This window comes from Apium graveolens, chromosome 1 (genome assembly GCF_009905375.1).
Source record: "Apium graveolens cultivar Ventura chromosome 1, ASM990537v1, whole genome shotgun sequence".
NCBI classification, from domain to species: domain Eukaryota; kingdom Viridiplantae; phylum Streptophyta; class Magnoliopsida; order Apiales; family Apiaceae; genus Apium; species Apium graveolens.
In genome coordinates, this window is record NC_133647.1 from 169099306 (window position 1) to 169119596 (window position 20291).

Consider the following 20291-nt stretch of genomic DNA (forward strand, 5'->3'; position numbering starts at 1 on the left):
GTTAAAGAGGAGAATGAAAATTAAAAGGGAAGGGGATGCATGGAGTTGGATAAACTTTAAGTATGAAAGATTAAGCACGTTCTATTTTGTCTGTGGAAAGCTCGGCCATGCAGAACGTGATTGTAGTGTGGTTTACGCAAACCCAGAGAAAACAGTGGCTAGAGCATATGGGTCTTGGTTGCGTGCACCTACGAAAAACCCGAGCATGAATGCGTGTTCGAGATGGCTTCGTAATGGTAATGATGATGGTCATACATGGGCACAAAAGAGCTACCAGTCGGAATCACAAAATTCCGGTCAAAAGGAGGGAGAAGATCGATATACAGCGAAGTTCATGGAGATTGATGGTACTGTGCGCGAAATTGGTGGAGATAATGATATGGAGAATATCAAAATACGAGAAATGAGGAATGTGCATACAGGCAATCATATCCACAGGCAGTTGGAGAATATCTCGGGTGAAAATGGTGAAGGGAAAGAAGTTACTCTATTGGATTCAAAAAGAAAACGGGTGGAAGAGAGTTTACAGGGAGAAGTTATAGGAGATAATAATAAGCAAGATATGGAGGATCAAGATGTATTGGTTTCAAAAAACGGACAGGAGGTGGGCTCTGGTTTCCAGGCCCACCGCACACTATGAGTTTTATTGCATGGAACTGTCATGGGCTGGCCCAACCACGTGCAGTTCGATTTCTGCAGGAAATCAACAAACAAATAAGGCCTAGTGTGATTTTTTTTTCTGAAACTTTAGTAAAAAGAAATAAAATAGAAAAAGTGTGCAAGTCGTTAGGTTTTGGTGAGTTTTACTCGGTAGATGCTCAAGGTCATGGGGGGGGGGAACTAGCTTTATTTTGGAAGTCAGCGGGTAGTGTAGTTATAAAATCAAGTACTCAGAATTATATTGATTTTGAGGTGTTTAATGAGCAAGTGGGGAGATGGAGTTATACTGGATTTTACGGTTACCCTGAAAGATGCAGAAGGGCAGAATCTTGGAATTTAATAAAAGAATTGTCCCATAGATCAGACCTCCCATGGTGTATAGCTGGGGATTTCAATGATATGGTCAGTTCAGATGAGAAGAGAGGTGGTCGTCCGCATCCAAGACCCTTATTGGAGGGATTTAATCAGGTTCTGCTTGACTGTGGCCTAGCTGATTTGGGTTTTGTAGGGGGTAAATATACTTGGGAGAGGTTCAGAGGTAGTGCCAAATGGGTTCAAGAACGTTTGGACAGAGGCCTTGCTAATAAATCATGGAATGAGCTTTTCCCCGTAGCTGAGGTTAAAGTCCTCGAAATATCCACATCGGATCACTTAATGTTGTGTATTTCTTTAAACAGACAGGTGTATAGACCTCGAGAGCAAAGGTTTCGTTTTGAGAATGTCTGGATAAAAGATAGTGAATGCAGAAATATTGTGCAAGAATGCTGGAATAGGGACTCTGATATTGTGGAAAAGATGGTAAGATGTTGTGCAAAGCTGGAAGAATGGGGAGGAGGTTTGATAAAAGAAATTCGAACTCAGATGGAAATCTGTCACCGTGATCTCAAAAGATATCGCTCGAGGAGAGATCATGAGGGTGTTTTGAGTTATAATAAAGCACGTTGGGAGTTCTTGAGATTGTTAGAGAAACATGAAATTTATTGGAAGCAAAGGGCTAAGCAATTTTGGCTTAGAGAGGGTGATAAGAACTCGCGTTTTTTCATAAATTTGCGTCCACCAGGAGGGAGCATAATAGATTGAAAAGAATAAAAGATGAAATTGGCATGTGGAAGGAATCTGACGGTGAGGTGCAAAAGGTTATCTCAGATTATTTTACTGACTTATTTCAGGCAAGAGGGATAAGTGAAGGCTTAACGGAGAGAGAGAAAGTGCCTACTGTCTCAGAGGAACAGAATGATGAGCTCTTAAGTTCTGTGTCGGAAGAGGAGATTAAGCTGGCAGTTTTTTCTATGTACCCAGAAAAATCTCCAGGTATGGACGGGCTTAATCCGGCCTTTTTTCAAACATACTGGGACATTGTAAAGGAATATATTATTTATTTTTGTCAACATTTTCTTGATACAGGGGAACTGCCTGAGGGCTTAAACCGTACGCTTGTTTGTTTGATTCCAAAAGTAAAGAAGCCAAAACAGATGTCAGACCTTCGGCCAATCTCATTGTGCAATGTACTCATTCGAATCTTGTCTAAAGTTCTCACTAATAGGTTAAAACCGTGCCTGAAATTGTTAATCTCAGACAATCAGAGTGCTTTTATTGAAGGACGCCTGCTCACGGATAATGCATTGATAGCTTTTGAGATTAATCATTACATTCGTCGGAAAACTCAAGGAAAATGTGGAGTTGCTGGTCTGAAGATTGATATCTCGAAGGCGTATGATCGGTTGGAGTGGAGTTTTGTGGAACAAATGTTGAATAAATTTGGTTTTCACTCGACCTGGATAAGCAGACTAATGGCATGTGTGACCACTGTATCATATAGTTTTCTTCACAATGGGGAGATTTTTGGTGACATACAACCGCAGAGAGGGATTCGTCAGGGTGATCCCATTTCTCCCTACCTCTATATTCTGTGCGCTGAAGGTTTATCTGCTATCATGAGACGGTGTGAAGACTGTAGTTTGATTCAGGGGTGTAAAATTGCTAGAGGTGCTCTTAGTGTGACCCATCTTTTATTCACAGACGATTGTTACTTCTTTTTCAGGGCGTCACAAATGAAAACAGGTGTCATGAAAACAATCTTGCAGAGGTACGAAAAACTATTGGGACAAGCGATTAATTATACGAAGTCTACTGTTGTTTTCAGCCTGAATACGCAACCTGAGGATAAAAGGATGGTTTGTGAAGTTTTGGGTGTTAGTGAAGTTAGTACACCAGGAAAATACCTAAGAATGCCAATGTATGTTGGGAAGAATAAGGGGGAGGTCTTTGGATTCTTAACTGATCGTGTAAAGCAGAAGTTTCAGGGGTGGGTTAATAAGGAGTTGTCAAGATCAGGGAAAATTACTTTAATTAAATCAGCTGCACAAACGATTCCTAATTTCTGGATGTCTTTGTTTTTGATTCCAAATGGGATTACTGATGCTATGGAAAAGCTGATGATTGAATTTTACTGGGGAGGGGGTTCAAATGGGAAGGGGATTAGATGGTTGGCGTGGAATAAGCTTTGGATTCCGAAAGCAGGAGGTGGTCTTGGTGTAAAGAGTTTGAAGAATTTTAACACGGCTATGCTAGCCAAGCAGGGATGGCGTATTCTTAATAACACCAATCCATTAGTAACGGCAATTATGAAGGCACGGTATTTCCCAAATTCGGATTTCTTGAATGCAGAGTTAGGATCAAATCCTAGCTATGTTTGGAGGAGTCTTGTAAGTGCTCAGGAAGCTTTAAAGGCAGGATGTCGAGTGAAAATTGGGAATGGTGAAGATACAAATGTATGGAATAAGTAATGGCTCCCGGATCATATTAATGGTTTTATGTCCACTGAAATGCCACCTCAGTTACAGCACATTACAGTTGCGAACCTTATGAGTACTGCAGAAGCTCAATGGGATTTAGAAGTAATTCGAGATATTTGCAACGATCGGGATTTAGAGCTTATAAAACGCATTCCAATTCCATCAGTAGAGACAAGAGACTCCTGGTTCTGGCTTAAAGATGAAAAAGGAATATTCACTGTTAAGAGCTGCTACAGATGGTTGCAAGGGGAGTTCGGAAATGAGTTTGTAAGTTTTTGGAAGAAATTATGGTCCTTGAAGGTGCCAGAGAAAGTTAGTGATTTCATGTGGCGTCTGTGCAGGGGGTGCTTACCAACAGCTGGTGCATTGGTGTTAAAAAAAGTTGAAGTTGATGTCCTATGTCCTTGGTGTCACAGTGAGGTGGAAACTGATTGTCATGTTTTGTTTGAATGTGGATTTGCCAACTCTGTGTGGCAGATGTCAGAAGTAAAGGAACTGATTCGGTGTGAACCAGGTGACACAGCTTTTACTGTGTTCAGGAGATGTTTCTCAGCAGGTACGCGAGATCAATGTGTGCTAGTGGGGATGATAGGATGGAGTATATGGAATAGAAGGAATAAATGGCTGTGGGAGAAAGCAAATGGGTCTGTTTTTGGGGTGTTGGCTACTTCTCATAATTTGCTGCATGATTGGAGGGAAGCTCAGCGGGTTAATTCGGTACCTGGGACTCAAGAATCAAACAACAGATTAAGATCATGGAGGAAACCCCCAGATGGGTGGCTTAAAATAAATTGTGATGCTTCAGGTATTGTTAACGGATGCATAGGAATTGGATGTGTCATTCGCGATTCCCAAGGGAGCTTTGTTGGAGCTCGTTGCTGTAAGATTGCAGGCAATTGGCAGGCGAGGGAGGCTGAAGCTATCAGCCTTAAAGAAGCAATTTCCTGGATTAAATCATTGGATCTCAAATGCTGTATTTTTGAAACAGATGCACAAGTTCTGGCTCAGGCATGTAATGGTCAAGGTGGAAGGTCTTATTTCCATACCCTTGTTTTCGATTGTATTCAAGAGTTAAAGCACATTGATCAAGTGCTAATAGTTTTTGCTTATCGGTCTGCGAATTGTGTTGCTCATTTGCTTGCAAATGCTGCACATTCTATGTCAGGCGGAGGAGAGTGGTTTGTCACTCCCCCGGAGATTATTAATCATGTACTCGTTTCTGATTCTTCATAAGTAATGCAAGTACGTTTTGGTTAAAAAAAAAAGAAAAAATAGTAAAATAGCAAACAAATTTCGAAAAAATAGTATTTTTATAAGGGTTTTCAATTATTCCCATTAAATATAGCTGAAATTTATTATTTTAGATCATTTTAATTGGTGAAGAGGCGTTTATTATTATTATATATAAAAAAATCAATCAAGAAGATTTGCGTACTTATCGTGGGTCCAAGAAAATTTGTGTGCTTACTTTGTGTGAGCGAATATGAACATAATATAAAAATATATTTTTTAAATTTTTATCTTTTTCGTAGGCTTTAAAGTCCAAATCACATACACCGGAATCTAAACAAACCTTTAAAATTCACAGTGCACTCTGGAGTTGATTTGGGCCCAATAGAAAAACGACGAAGTTGATGGCCTATTAGGATACGTATAGACATACTCGTGTGGTTATAATTGGCTGGCTAAACCGGACCCGTAAGACAATAGGTAAAATTTGTTGAATCTGTAACACATTGTACTTCGATAGTATTAGCTATATTGGTTAGCTATATTTTAAAAATGGTATGTCATTAAAATTTTATGTTGTTATAAATAGAATATAATGATTAATTTTTTTTTTACAGATTTTTTACAGGTTTGTAGTGGTTCAACAAATATAGCCAACATCAAGAGGTTCGCTATATTTATAGATAAGGGTAATATAACATTGGAGATGAATTTTTTTAAAAAAATCTCTTTATTTTTTATTTATAGTATATATCTATGATTTTTAGCTAATAATTCTACATGTTGGAGATGCTCTTATGTCCCACATTTAGAGCAACTCAACAGAGTCCTAACATGTTATTCAGAAATATTATTATAAAAATGGATCATAGTATTTTAATATATTTATTATAGTTCAATTCCAACGACATTTCTTATAAGTATATTCTAGTATTTTTTATTATTATATTTAAATTATAGTTATGAAAGGGAGAAGGAGAGAGAAATGAATTTTTTATTATTAAAAACAAGGGTAGGAATCACGGTGGTTTCTTATTTACAAAAGATGAACTACGGATTCTAACTTTTTACTGTTCGAGCTCTATTTTACAGAAGATTCCTTAAATTTAAGTTTAGGATCCAAATAACTGACATTTTGGAGTTGCTCTTACCCTCAAGATCCTTTCGTTGGTGAGTTGAGTAAATATGTACTCTGTTTGTATTTGATCCTTTTGCTCCAGATCAAGAACCCGATTCTACTACTCTATATGTCCTTATTTGGATAGAGACTCGCTCTAAATGACTATGTAATTTGTGAGAACAAGTTGTAGTAATTTATATCGGGTCTTTATCTGGAGCAAGAGATTATATATAATCACTTTCATGCCATCATTAAGTACCTATTGAAATGCTAATTGCATAAATTATTTACTTTACTCCTATCTTCTTCAATTCAATGTTCTTTCACTAGTTAAACTTAATTGTTAAATTGTTTTTTTTTTATATATAATGAAGATAGGAATTCTCTCAAGTAGATACTTTATTTTAAGTTAATTGCAAGTAGTTGCTGTTTGGGGAAGTTACTTGGTAAGATTTGGTATTGAGTAAAATCTGGATAACACAATAAAAGAATATCCGAGAAACATAATATAGAGAATGTATTTTTAAACTTAATAGATGAATTAAATTCGCTGGTTCCGGGGTTTAACTATGCATAGTTTTTTCTGCCAGTTGATAATGAGCTGCTAGGGCAAGTTACTTGATATGCTTTGCAATACATATAAACAAGTTTATTGCGGAACATGACTTCTGACACTACATAATTCAGACTACTTATGTCGAAATATATGTGCACATTTGTTGTGTTAATTGTATGACAAGTCCTAGTTTCCTCCTTCAAAGTATATGCTTCACTTCACATCTATTGGACTCTATGTTTTAGAGCTATATGTTTTTGCTCATTGTACTGTTGACACTTTATACTTCATTTCCGGAGAGTATGTATGAGGGAGGAATATGGCTGCTGAAATAGGCAGAGTGAACAATTGAGAGTCTTCTGTTGGTAAGTGATATAAATCTATTACCTATCTATTTTAGTTGCTGGTTCTTTTGATGATCTGTACTGCTTTAGCTTTTGCGTACGGAATTCTGGTTAATGATATCAAGGGAAATTTTGCTTATGATGCAACAATTCTTCACAAGCACTGCATGAATTCAACATACGAAGTCACTCCACAAGGACAATTTGCGTATCATATATGCACTCATTTCTGCTAACTGTACCTAGCTATTTAAATTACATATCTTGCAATTTATGATCCCTTCATTCTCTCTGCATTTATCTTTTAAAGTCATGTGAAATGTGGTTTTTAAGTGTTCGTGAAAAAGGAAACTTAGCTAAATTTTGAGTGTGTTTGACTGATGATGTACTGGAAAATTGTTGTTACATGTCATATGGGGCTTAACTTTAAACTTGTGTAAACAATATCCATTACTCTCATGGGGAGCTGTAACTTGAACTAGACGTTTTGGAGTTGTGATGTGGGAATGCAGGTGGCCTATGCAAATTACAGATTGGAATCAAGTTATTGCAACCAAACTGTACCTATGAATTATAATGTTATTATTTGTTATCAGGACGAGTCACAATTAACCGGTCCTTTCAAAAACAACGCTGCATCTATTATAGTCCCTTTCTCATAGAGCGGCAAGAGATTGGGTACGTGGAGAAACTCATTTCAGGCATAACTCCTGGAACAATTGATTAGGCTTCAAACTTCACTTCGCTTGCAATGACCGTGAATGGAGACGGTATAGATCATAAGATCTGGTTATAAAAGAACATATTCTACCCTGTAAAACAATCTCCATTCCTGCTCCTTCATTTGTTGAAAATTCGTTCCAGAGAGTTTATTCATGAACAAGGGAGGAAACTCACTGTTGAAATATGCACAATGAGAAATTGTGAGTCTTCTTCTGGTAAGTGATGTAAATCTTCATCTCCCTATTATAATTATATATTCACGTAGATAACCTGTATTGCTTTGCACCTAAAAGTTTGGTTGACGATAACAAACAAAATGATGTTGTCTGTGTGAAGTCTCTATTTTGGTTTCTTCTATTTTTGCGTATCTCTAATATTCGGAAAGCTTAATTGTTCCCTGAATCTGTGAAGTTGTATTTCTTATGTTTGCATAGCCATCCAATTCATAAAGTCTTAAGCTATGTAACATGGTGTTAGCTAAATTGATTGGTATAGTTGCCAACTATTGAACTATTCTTTTTCTTGCAGATATAAATACTCTTTTTTCAGAAGGATTTAAGCTGATGCATTAAAGAACCAAAAGTGTTAATAGCTGAAACAAGGTAAAGCAGAGTTGGTTGCAATTCTAGAATAACTAGGTTGGTTGTGTTGACTACTAAAGTTTAATGGTTTCTCAATTATAATCTCATAGGCCCTAGAGTGATTTGAGTGAATTGCAGAAGCAAGACACCAATTTGTACACACTGCAAGCTTAGGTTTTCTTATTTGTTTTCTTTTATATGGGAGAACATGTTATTCTCTAGAAAGTGCATATCTATGTTGCTAAGTTTGTGGCAGAACTTTTTTTCCTATGCCGTGATTTTGCAATACATGTTTTTAATTTTCTACTAGGTCGTATTTATGTGTCACACATTAAAACATGTTTAATTTCATTTTACAAGTGATGCACACTATAGATGCTATACCTTTCAATTGTGTGGTGCATGTAATATACTGTGTCGTGATAATTTGGACTCCCTGCTCCTAAAATGATGATATTAAGGTCATTTTCTTATATATGTAACAGTAGAATCTACTTACTACATTACCTGGAGAAGAATATAGCAATTTCTATCTTGGCTCTGCACTTGAAATATAAAATCCTCGACACCAGATAGTTAATATCTTAAGACTTCTCTGATCTGATTGAGGAATTGAACAAAATTATTAATATCGAGTCTGCGAAAGGTACAGAGATCCTCATTTCAGCATTAATATCCCAAAATTTCAAGATGTAGCTGAGTGCATGCATGGAAACTTTCTTTCAGGCATGTGATGAAGGAAGCATATGGATGTTCTGTTATTCTTTCTTGTATGCCATTACATATGGGCTTTCTTCTCAATCATGAAGTCATCTGTCCTTAAAAATCCTCTGGATAAACTTGCACCAATTCTGATTCGAGATATGAGGTAACTCTTTTGATCTTGCTGCTTAATGTCTCCATGTCACAGGATATTAAGTATCTATTCTTGGGATTTTAAGCTTAATCTTTTAGGTTAATTCCCTTTTGATGTACATTAAAAAGAGTCCCCAAAATTTGAGATATAGACATAGAACAACATTCCTTACAATCTTTAGAGCGAAGTTTCATTTTTAGACGTTCTGTATCTAGGTGAAATTTTACATGGTATTTGTGTGGTGTTGCACATCTAATCTCTATAACACATGAATAAGAACCTACATTCATTTCCCAGACCTATCTTGAAATTTAAGAAGTTATTTTATGTTAGCTGAATGGCTGCGGTATTGACGGTTAATCTCTACAAATTTACCTGGCCAAGAAAATCTGACTAATGTATTAGACAAGAATTCGAAGTCCCTGTTATATGATGTTGATGACTCATGAGTGTTTAGGCTATCATATTTGCATGCTGAGGTATTAAAGTCTCCCAATATATACATACAAATTTTAATTCTGAATAATGATGAAATTTAGAATAAATTTACTCTAAATAATTGTAATGGGTACTTTTGTAAATCTACACATTAATTATGATATACAACTGGTATTCTACAATCTTAGTGTGTAGTGTAATAGTGCCTGTTAAACTTTCTAGTTTTGGCCTTTTGGCCCAACAAAGAACAATTAATTACATGATGGCTGGCCCAATAGGGTATACATGAAGCCAGTATAAATGCACAACCCTAATCTAATGTAGCCTCGGAGACTCATCTGCCTCTTCTACATTACGAAGCGATGGTCTTTCCCAGAGTCTAGTTTACTCTGGTTGTGATTTCTTAGAAATTGAGAGGGGAAAGCAGTGAGTAAATATCGTTGTATTTTATCCTTTGCTCCAGATCAAGAGCCCGATACTACTTTAAGTCCTTTCGCCAATCAAGAGGCTCGGCCTGGAAAGCACAAATAATCAATTATTCGAAAAGATCAAGATATATCGTTCAATTCAAACGCATTGAATCAGATGATATTTCTTGAGTAACTGATTAATTGTGTTTTATTGACGAGCCTCTTTCTTTCACTTTGTAAATTGGCAGAAGTACAGTAGTGTTAATCGGGTCTTGATCTGGAACAAGGGATGCTATATAATGACTACCATATGATGGCGAAGGACACCCACAAATGACCGAGTAGGCCCTCGATTAATTCGCCAAAGAGATGTCCCGGGGAACACTCAGATTTTGTAGTGATTTTATTTCTCTCTTTGTTTAATTGTATTATTGTATGTATTTATGTGTATGCCCATACTTCTTTGTCTTACCGATACTTTCTTAGCGTTATCATTGATTCCTTCAATTTTGGATATTTTGATATTTAGATTTTCATTTTAATTGATGGGGAACGGGGTGATTTTGTGCTTAGGCGCTATTTGTTCCCTCAATGCCAAGAAAACCTACACTAGTATGTATGGCAAGAATTTTAAGTTTATATCTCATAATTGTTTCCAATACTTTGATGTTTGAATGTATAGAGTGAATCTCTAGAAATTGTTTCAGAGGAAAGGCTGGTGGCAAATTAATGTTACAAATATGTTGCTACTTTACTTTCTGCAGTTCAATTTGTTTTCACTTGTCAGTAATCACTTTTCTATATGATATTTTCAGACTTTTCGGGGGAGTTGGGGGGCGGGAGGTTAATAGTTGAGTTTGGCTTAAGTTGTATTGAATCATAGTCGGGTTCCAGTCTTTCGTATGTGAAAAACAAGTTTTACTCAGATATATGCTAGTAGTTTAAATCAAGTCATAGGCTTCAGAGACCAGTCAACCAACTGACTGCTAAAGAATAAATTGTAAAACTGAAAATAAGCTATACTTGGTTCAATTTGTGAAAGTATGAACTGTATGCTATTTAATTAGGTTCAAAGATTTTGTAACATGAAGTAAATACTGTAATTAATAAAAACACATTGTTTTGAGTAAGGGTTGGTTCATTTGTAATTTTTACGAAGGGTACTTTTATATCTTGAAACAAGTTTTTTTTATAAACTCGCCGTCGAGACTCTCAGAATATATGCATATTGAAGAAGAAAAAGATAACTGTGATTTTTTATTGATATCAAATCTATATCACAAGCTTAAGCTGAGCACTCTATATATAGACTAATATGACCTCTACATATAAAGGCTATATCTCTAAACTTACAACTAACTAACAGCTGTCAAAACTACTCTTCAATACTCTTATTTGCCAGCTCACTCTCTTGACTTTCCAGGTCAGCTGCTGTTTGACTTGAGTTAGAACTATATATTGTAACATCCCCCTCAAGTTGGGAGGAGAGAATAAATTCGAAACCCCCTACTTGGACAGAAGATAAGCTAATTGCCGAGATGACAATGCTTTAGTAAGAAAATCAGCCGGTTGCTCCGCAGAACTTATATGAAATGTTTCAATAAAACCTTGTTGCAGCTTTTGACGAACGAAATGACAGTCAATTTCTATATGTTTCGTTCGCTCATGGAACACCGGGTTAGAGACAATGTACAACGCAGACTTATTGTCACAATGCAGAGAAATGGGAGCAGTAATAGTACACCCAAGAGAACGAAGAACAGAGGTGATCCACAGAAGCTCACATGTAGTATCCCCCAAGGCACGATACTCAGCCTCACTGGATGATTTAGAAACAGTAATTTGCTTTTTACATTTCCATGAAACCAAAGCATTACCCAACATCACACAATAACCAGTTAATGAGCACCGGGTGTTGACACAACCCCCCCAATCTGCATCACAGTAGGCACGAGGAACCAGGTCATTGTTGGAGGGAAATAAAAGACCCTGACCAGGAGATTGCTTTAAGTAGCGAACAATCCGAAAGGCAGCATCTAGATGATCTTGTAAAGGAGAGGCAATGAACTGCGCTAAGGTATGCACGGCATAACTGAGATCAGGACGGGTGATAGTTAAGTAGATAAGACGTCCAACCAAACGTCGAAACACTAACATCAGCAGCCACTAGCGGAGAAGATTTAGATTTTTGTAAATTGTGATTTTTTCGATTGGAATCAACGAGGGTTTAGCAGTTTCAAGACCAGTGTCCTTAAGAATGTCCAGACAATATTTTCGCTGATGTAAGTAAATACCAGAGTCAGACCTTGTAATTTCCAACCCAAGAAAGTAGTACATATGCCCCAGATGTTTAATGTTAAACTTTGGTTTAAGGAAAGCCTGCACTTGAGCAATAAGAGTAGGAAATGACCCAGTAATCATGAGATCATCCACATATATCAATACAACAACAAAATGACCCTCTTTGTGAATTGTAAACCGAATATGATCAACAGGACACTGATTCAAACTAAAGCCAGCAAGAGCATTAGCAAGTTTTAAATACCAAGTACGAGGGGACTGTTTAAGTCCATAAATCGACTTGATAAGCTTGCACACCCATGGAACAGAAGCAACAACTGGAAAAGAATTACCAGTTAATTGAGATAGACCAGGAGGCAAGCGCATATAAACATCTTCTTGAAGATCACCATGAAGAAACGCATTGGTGACGTCCATTTGGTGAAGAGGCCAATTATAAGCAGCAGCAAACGCTAATAGAATACGGACATTGGTCATTTTAACCACGGGAGCAAACGTCTCAAAGTAATCGAGACCTTCAGTTTGCGTGAATCCTTTGGCTACAAGACGAGCCTTATATCTCTCCACTTCACCACTTGCTTTATATCTAATTTTATAAAGCCACTTACAATCAACAATATTAGTGTTGGCAGGCATAGGAACTATCTCCCAGGTTCTATTGGATTCCAACGCCAAAATCTCCTCTCGCATTGCTTGACACCATACAGGGTACTTAACAGCTTATGCATAAGTATAAGGAGTAGGCACATTAGCTGTAGCAGTAAGAAAACTGGCATAACTAGGTCGAAACACATGATACGACAAGTAATTTTGTAATGGATATGTAACAGCATGAGCAGCTTTATCCGAAGTAGAAAGAAAAGATGGAAGGCCTGTATAATCACCAAACTTGGAAGGAATAGTGCGATGTCGAGTGGGACGACCAGATGGAACAATAGTGGAAGAGTTATCTGGTGAAGATGCAACTGTAGGTAACTCCTCTGTTATAGATGGTATAGGAACCACCACATGATCTGTAGATGCAGATCCATAATTACCAACAGCAACAGGGGTAATAACTGCAGAAGGCGAAGCAGACAAATCCAAGAATGGAAAACTATGTTCCACAAAATAAACATCCCTGGAAACGAAAGTTTTCCTGGTTTGCATCTCCATAACCCGATAACCTTTCTTACCAAACGGGTAGCCAAGAAAAACACAAGTAACTGCTTTAGGAGCTAACTTGTCTTTAGGACCAGCAACTTGAGTCATGTAACACAAACAACCGAAAACCTTAAGCTCATCATAGTTAGGAGGCGTTTTGAACAACACTTCATATGGAGACTTAAAATCTAAAAGCTTTGAAGGAGTACGATTGATTAAATGAGCTGCAGTTAATAAACAATCTCCCCAAAGAGAATCAGGAATATGAGCTTGAATTTTGAGAGCTCTGGCAACATTCAGGAGGGGTTGATGTTTCCTCTCAGCAACCCCATTCTGCTGAGGGGTATATGGACAAGATGTTTGCTGAATAATGCCTAAATTCAGCAGATGAGTACTTAAATCTTTGTTGATAAATTCCATTCCATTATCAGTACGTATAGTCTGAATAGTAACAAGAAACTGTGTTTGCACATAAGCAATAAACTGTTTGATCAACAAAGGAACCTGAGTTTTATCAACAATCAAAAACACCCATGTACTTTTAGAAAAATCTTCCACTATAGTCAAGAACATATTACATTTGCCATGAGTACATATTTTGTAAGGTCCCCAAAGGTCACAATGGATTAAGCTAAACAAAGAGCTACTTGTAGAAGTACTAGTAGGAAAGACTAATCTGTTTTGTTTAGCCTGATGACACACACTACAATCTTTAAACAAAGTAGTATCACACTTAGGAAATATCTCTAAATGAGCAAGAACTGGAGTGGAAGGATGCCCCAATCTTGAATGCCATAACTTGCATTGATCCACACTAGACTGTTGAACGGACAGAGTAATATATGGGTTGACAGTCGAAGCAGACTTTAGATGCCATGGCAGAATTTTGTACAGACCCCCAAAACCCCCAAAGAGCTCACCAATCTCTATCATCCTCTTCTGGGGTTGGGCCTGCATAATGCATTTATTCATAGAGAAACTAACATGACAGTTAGAATGTGCTGTCAGTTTAGGAATGGATATAAGGTTGCACCTGAAGTTAGGTACACACAAAACTTGTTGAAGCATAATATCATTGGTCAATTTCACAGATCCACAATGAGTAATAGATGTAATTGTGCCATCAGGTAAGTACAAGCTAGCTTGCATTGGTATAGGATCAAATAACAAGTGTAACTGACATGTAATATGGTCAGTTGCACCTGATTCTAAAATCCACTCAACAGGTTGAGAAGTATCCAAAGCTTGTAAAGTATATACAGAAGAGACAGAGCAAAACACGTTACCTTGTAGTAAAGTAGATGAGTTGCCAGCCAAAGGTGTTGTTGAAACATGATGACTCTGCCAAGGAGGAAGGGTCTTGAGACTTGCCTGGATCATAGTGGCAATTTGTTGATATTGAGAATCAGTAAAACCAGAAGCAGAAGCATCAGATGTATCACCCTGAGTAGCACCTTGCAAGGAAACTTGAGCATCCTATTTACCAGTAGCAGCAGATGCAGGTCTAGTACTAGAGTTGTAAGCATTGCCAGTAGCAGAACGTGGCTTAGGCTTAGGATGTCCAAATAACTGATGCCACTCCGGATATCCATGAAGACAGAAACATTTCTCTTTAGAATGTCCATTAAGATGACAGAAATCACAGTTTAAGAGAGTCTGAGGCTCATTGGTAACATCAGGCTTCCGTGTACCAGTAGCAGAATTGTTTCTGAATTTGTTGTTATTAGTCTTAACATGCATTGCAGCATTCTCAACAACAGGAGTATGACTATGACACTCCCTCTGCACTTCCTCTTGTAACAACAAAGAGTATGCCTGACTTAAACTAGGCAAAGGCTTCATCATCAGTAATTGCCCCCTCACTGCAGTGAATTGATCTCCGAGTCCCATTAAGAACCGACTCAATTTGTGAATTTGTTCATACAAATCCAGTTTTCCAGAACAATCACATTGACAAGTACTATCCACACAAATACAGCGAGGAATAGGTGACAAATCATCCATTTCATCGATTAGAGATCGAAACTTAGTGAAATAAGTAGTGATAGACATAGAACCTTGAGATAATGACATCAATTCCTTTTCAATTGAAAAACCCTAGGTAAATTGCTCTGAGCAAATCTTACAGCCAAATCATCCCAAATTAGCTTTGTAGTATTCAAGTAAAAAACACTTCCTCGAATCTCAGGAGTAATTGAATTCAAAAACCACGATACAACGATATCATTGCAACGTTTCCACATAGCATAAAGAGCAGAAGTTTGTTCAGGTTTAATAAGAGATCCATCAATAAACCCTAGCTTGAGCTTAGCAGATAACGCAAGAGTAATCGCACGACTCCATTGCGGATATTTGTGTTCAGTAAGGAGTTGAGAGACAATAGTCATACCTGGATTATCACCATTATGTAAGAAAAATGGATGATTCACATCAATAACTGTGGAAACAGATGTTGTTGAAGATGTCGAAGAAGACGCCGTTGAAGTCGATGAGTTCGTCATGTTCGTCGGAACAAATGGAGCAATGTGAACGATATTAGCTCGAGTTACAGCGGAATAAGAGCGATTATTCATGGGAAATGATGTAATTGAAACCCTAGATGATCGAGATTAAGCTCTGATACCATCTCAGAATAGGGTTAAATATCAAAGTGGTCACTCAACTGAAGGTCATATATCAGTTTAATCATCAAACTTAACGGGGTATCATTTGGATCACTAAAGTAATAATAAATATCAAACAGATACCTCAAAATATGTGCTCGAGAATTAAAATTTATTTTATGGAGTTCTAAATATTTTTTTTAAATATTATTACAACCAAATGAAAAGTTATGAATTCATAGTATTTTAGATGATTTTTTGAGATTTTTAAAAATTTATCTACTAATTATTTTTATTTAAATAAAGCAAATGACTACAAAATTAAAAATAAATAGTAGATAAATTTTAAAAAATCTTATTATATTATAGAAAATACTAGAATTCATAAATTTTCATTTGGTTGTAATAGGATTCAAGAAAAATATATAGAACTCCATAAAATAAATTTTAATTCTCGAGTACATATTTTGAGGTATATGTATGATATTTATTATAACTTTAGTGATTCAAATGATACCCCGTTAACTTTGATGATTAAACTGATATATGACCTTCAGTTGAGTGACCACTTTGATATTTAACCCTCTCAGAATATATGCATATTGAAGAAGAAAAAGATAATTGTGATTTTTTATTGATATCAAATCTGTATCACAAGCTTAAGCTGAGCACTCTATATATAGACTAATATGACCTCTACATATAAAGGCTATATCTCTAAACTTGCAACTAACTAACAGCTGTCAAAACTACTCTCCACTACTCTTATTTGGCAGCTCACTCTCTTGACTTTCCAGGTCAGTTGATGTTTGACTTGAGTTAGAACTATATACTGTAACAGAGACATTTTTTTCTTCACTAAAAAATCCTACATCTAGAATGAGCAAGTATTTATCATTGTGTTTATCCTTTGCTCCAGATCAAGAGCCTAGCCTGATACTACTCTATGTCCTTTCTCCAATTTGTACAGTAGGTAAAGAGACTCAGCTTTATGTTACTATCTTTACTTGATTGTGTAAGTTGTGAGAGTACTTGTAGTAATGTTTATCAGATCTTGATTTGGAACAAGAGATGATTTATAATGACTTTCATATGATGAATAAGTACTCGAGAAAGCCGACGATATATGTTGTTTACTTTACTCTTATTTTCTATGTGCAATACCTAATAATTCACCAAAGGTTCTTACACTACTAGTTAAACATATTTGTTGGACAAGTTTTGTAAGCAAGATAAGAATTCTCTCAAATGGGTATTTTGTTTGAAGTTTCTTGCAAGTAAGTTATATTTAACAACTACAGTTTTGTCATCTAATCGATGAAGAGCTGTTTTGGCAAGTTACTTGATAAAGTTTGCAGTACATAACTTTCTTTCCCAATTGATAATGAGTTGTTTAGGCAAGTTACTAGATAGACATCACTTATGATAATACATAATAGAGGATATATGAACATATATAAACATACTTGCCTGTTTTAATTGTTTTCAAAACACTAGTTTCCCCCTTTAAAGCATATGGTTCATAGCTCTTGGACTTAATGTTTTAGAGCTATACTCAATGAATAGGGGCCCTCATTTGGATTTGAATAACACAAAGACGCGAACACTTATGATAGAGTCATTTTGCCCTGGGTGTTGGTCTTACAAGCTTAGTCTCCTGTAATCCCAGAAGCCTGATTCGCAAAGATCTTGTAAGCATTTGCGGGGTGGGGGGGGGAGTTTGGAGGTTTCACAATCTGTTCTTGCTCCTTATACCGAGTTGTTTAGGCAAGTTACTAGATAGACATCACTTATGATAATACATAATAGAGGATATATGAACATATATAAACATACTTACCTGTTTTAATTGTTTTCAAAACACTAGTTTCCCCCTTTAAAGCATATGGTTCATAGCTCTTGGACTTAATGTTTTAGAGCTATACTCAATGAATAGGGGCCCACATTTGGATTTGAATAACACAAAGACGCGAACACTTATGATAGAGTCATTTTGCCCTGGGTGTTGGTCTTACAAGCTTAGTCTCCTGTAATCCCAGAAGCCTGATTCGCAAAGATCCTGTAAGCATTTGCGGGGGGGGGGGGGGAGTTTGGAGGTTTCACAATCTGTTCTTGCTCCTTGTACTGTTTACAATTTATAGTTCATTCCCTGACAATAATGAGTCTTCTGCTGGTAAGTTTTATTGTTAAGATGAAGCTGACATAAGCATCGTGACATCAACATTGTAAGAACCCTGATTTTTGTAATATTTTAAAACTTCTGTGAATAGTAACTTGAGCTAATTAAGTAATACGTATGGGGATCATCATAAAATGAATAGTGGAATTTTGAGAATCCGAGATCATAGTCTTGTTTATCGAGGAAAAATAAGTGAATGTAAAAGCCGACGGAATTCGAAGATTCACAATTATACTACGTGTTTTCGTATCCGTAAAGAATGGCGTAGAACCGGGAATACTACGTGAAATAAATAATATATCAAGGTGTTTCTATGATCAAGAGAAGGAATGGAATTGGTTATAGGATTATAAGCGATAAAAGAAATCGCTACGAAACAAGTCGTTATACGTGGAAACTATCGGAATGGAACGACGATTGCGTTTACGATAAATAAACGAATGAGAAATTAAATCCCATGCAAGTTGGCCATGCATAACCAAGTCCTAACTAGTAGTTAGGAGTGTAACTAGATGATTAGAAGCTAACTAGAATAGTTAGTGGAATAGTGTTGAATAGTGATGGGAGACAAACAAGTACACAAGACATACTTCTCCCTTTTCTCACTTCACCACACAATCAAACCAACCCATACCTTTGCCAAATTATTGTCAAATCTGCTGCATACATCCCATATATTCATTATACACTCCCACACTTTAGCCACAAAAGAAAACAACCCCTTTTCTCTCACTTAAAGCTCTCCCATTTTTCATTCCAGCAGTTCGGATTTTCTGAGCAAGGGAGAAAGAAAAATTCATAACTCAAAATATACTCATTCAAATATCATAAAATTTTTACCATAGCTTTTCTATATCATGGGTAAGCTTCGTACCAAATTTCAGCCTCAAATTAATTTTTTTCAATTTTATAAAAATGTTTGAATGAGGTGCTGAAAGGTAACTCCGAAATTTTAACTTGTTTCTTGGTTTTGTTTCTTAAGGATCTAGCCCTTCTAAGTGTTTTCTAAGCAAACCAAGCCTCAATCATCCTAGCACTAACCTTCCTAGTGTCCAAGAAGGTATAACTTTCAACCCTTTAAGGTTTTATGGTTGGATTTAAGAGTTATGTTTGTTGTAGTGTTAAGATCCAAAGGATTGCGTTTGTTTGAGTTTGTATTGATTATGTTCTTGCTAAATGCTTGAGATGTTGAGTTGTAATCCATGTATGTGGTACTAGATAGAGCATATAAGGTTCATGTGGGTGGATCTTGAGAAGTACTTGTGTTTATGATGGTTATAGGTAGTGATTGTGTTAAGATCAAGTAGTAGAAATTGAGTTTGGGCATTCTTGCACTTGATCTGTTTTCTGCAGGACATTCGGCCATGAAAATGGTTATAATTTGAAAACCACTGGCCATGACTAGATAGATATTGTTTTTTTGTTTCTATACATGTGTAGATCATCATGAGGAGATTTACGGTTTAGGAGTTATGGTCGTTTTAGTGTAAAACATTTCTGCGATTAGCCAACTGCACTTAAGTCCACTTGCATGGTGATTTTGAAGGACTTAAAATAATTCCGAGATTCTGGAAAACTTATGAAAAATGGATATGACAGTAGAGAAGACTGTCCAAAAAGAAATTTGAGAAAATATTAATTTTTCGATTTTATAAAAATGTTTTGGTAAAGTGAGCGCAAGCGAGAAACGCATACAAACCTAGTTTTGACGCGCATTTTCTCACGTTCGAGCTTAAAACTCGAAATGGACTTTCTAAAGCGAACGATCGATTTCCAAACTCGACCATGTTATAAAGTGAGAATATAAGTGTTGAGAATGTGACGATCGGAGATTCGTTATACTTGAGTAGTTGCAAAAGTTGCTTAATAAGAGCGAGACGTTAATCGCGTACTAACTTAGACCGTTGGTTCTTGTTTATAGATCGCCAACCAAACACCAGAGACCATACCACTTCGATTACTTGAGGCAAGTTTTCGAAACCCTATCTCATACTATCCATGCTATATATATACTGTTGTGATATTGATGGTATGATTTACAGTTCAAATATATATGCTTGTCTATGATATCAATGCATACGAATTCTGCGATTGTTTACGAAAACAAATTTCGTTTTACACGAGTATGAGAAATTGAAACGTATTTCAAATATAATATAGGATAATGGGAGTCGGAAATATTTTAATAACGATTTAATTCCGGAGAGAGCCGAACGGGAAAGATTTCTATTTCGATAAACAAAGTACGTTCGCGTAATTTATATATCAAGCGAACGATTGAGATTTTGACTTAAACTTCGAGAAATATTGGTTTATTCATTTAAGGGACACCCTTACTTGATTGATTATTTT

The 20291-nt window shown here is 36.5% G+C and overlaps 1 protein-coding gene and 1 long non-coding RNA gene across 13 annotated transcripts in view; both read left to right on the forward strand.

Annotated features, from left to right (window-relative positions):
- Positions 1–636: 636 nt before the first annotated feature.
- Positions 637–1740, forward strand: LOC141711338 (uncharacterized). Its single transcript, XM_074513730.1, has one exon. The coding sequence runs from the start codon at positions 637–639 to the stop codon at positions 1738–1740; it is 1104 nt and encodes a 367-aa protein (XP_074369831.1).
- A 3968-nt stretch (positions 1741–5708) lies between these two features.
- The window catches only part of LOC141670725 (uncharacterized), a 33919-nt gene continuing 19336 nt past the window's right edge, over positions 5709–20291 (forward strand). For 7 of the 12 annotated variants that reach the window (XR_012554711.1, XR_012554706.1, XR_012554695.1 and 4 more), the window contains exons 1-3: positions 5862–7643; positions 7957–8030; positions 8736–8877. This is a non-coding gene — a long non-coding RNA (uncharacterized LOC141670725). The other 5 variants (XR_012554708.1, XR_012554715.1, XR_012554712.1 and 2 more) reach the window with 5 other exon arrangements.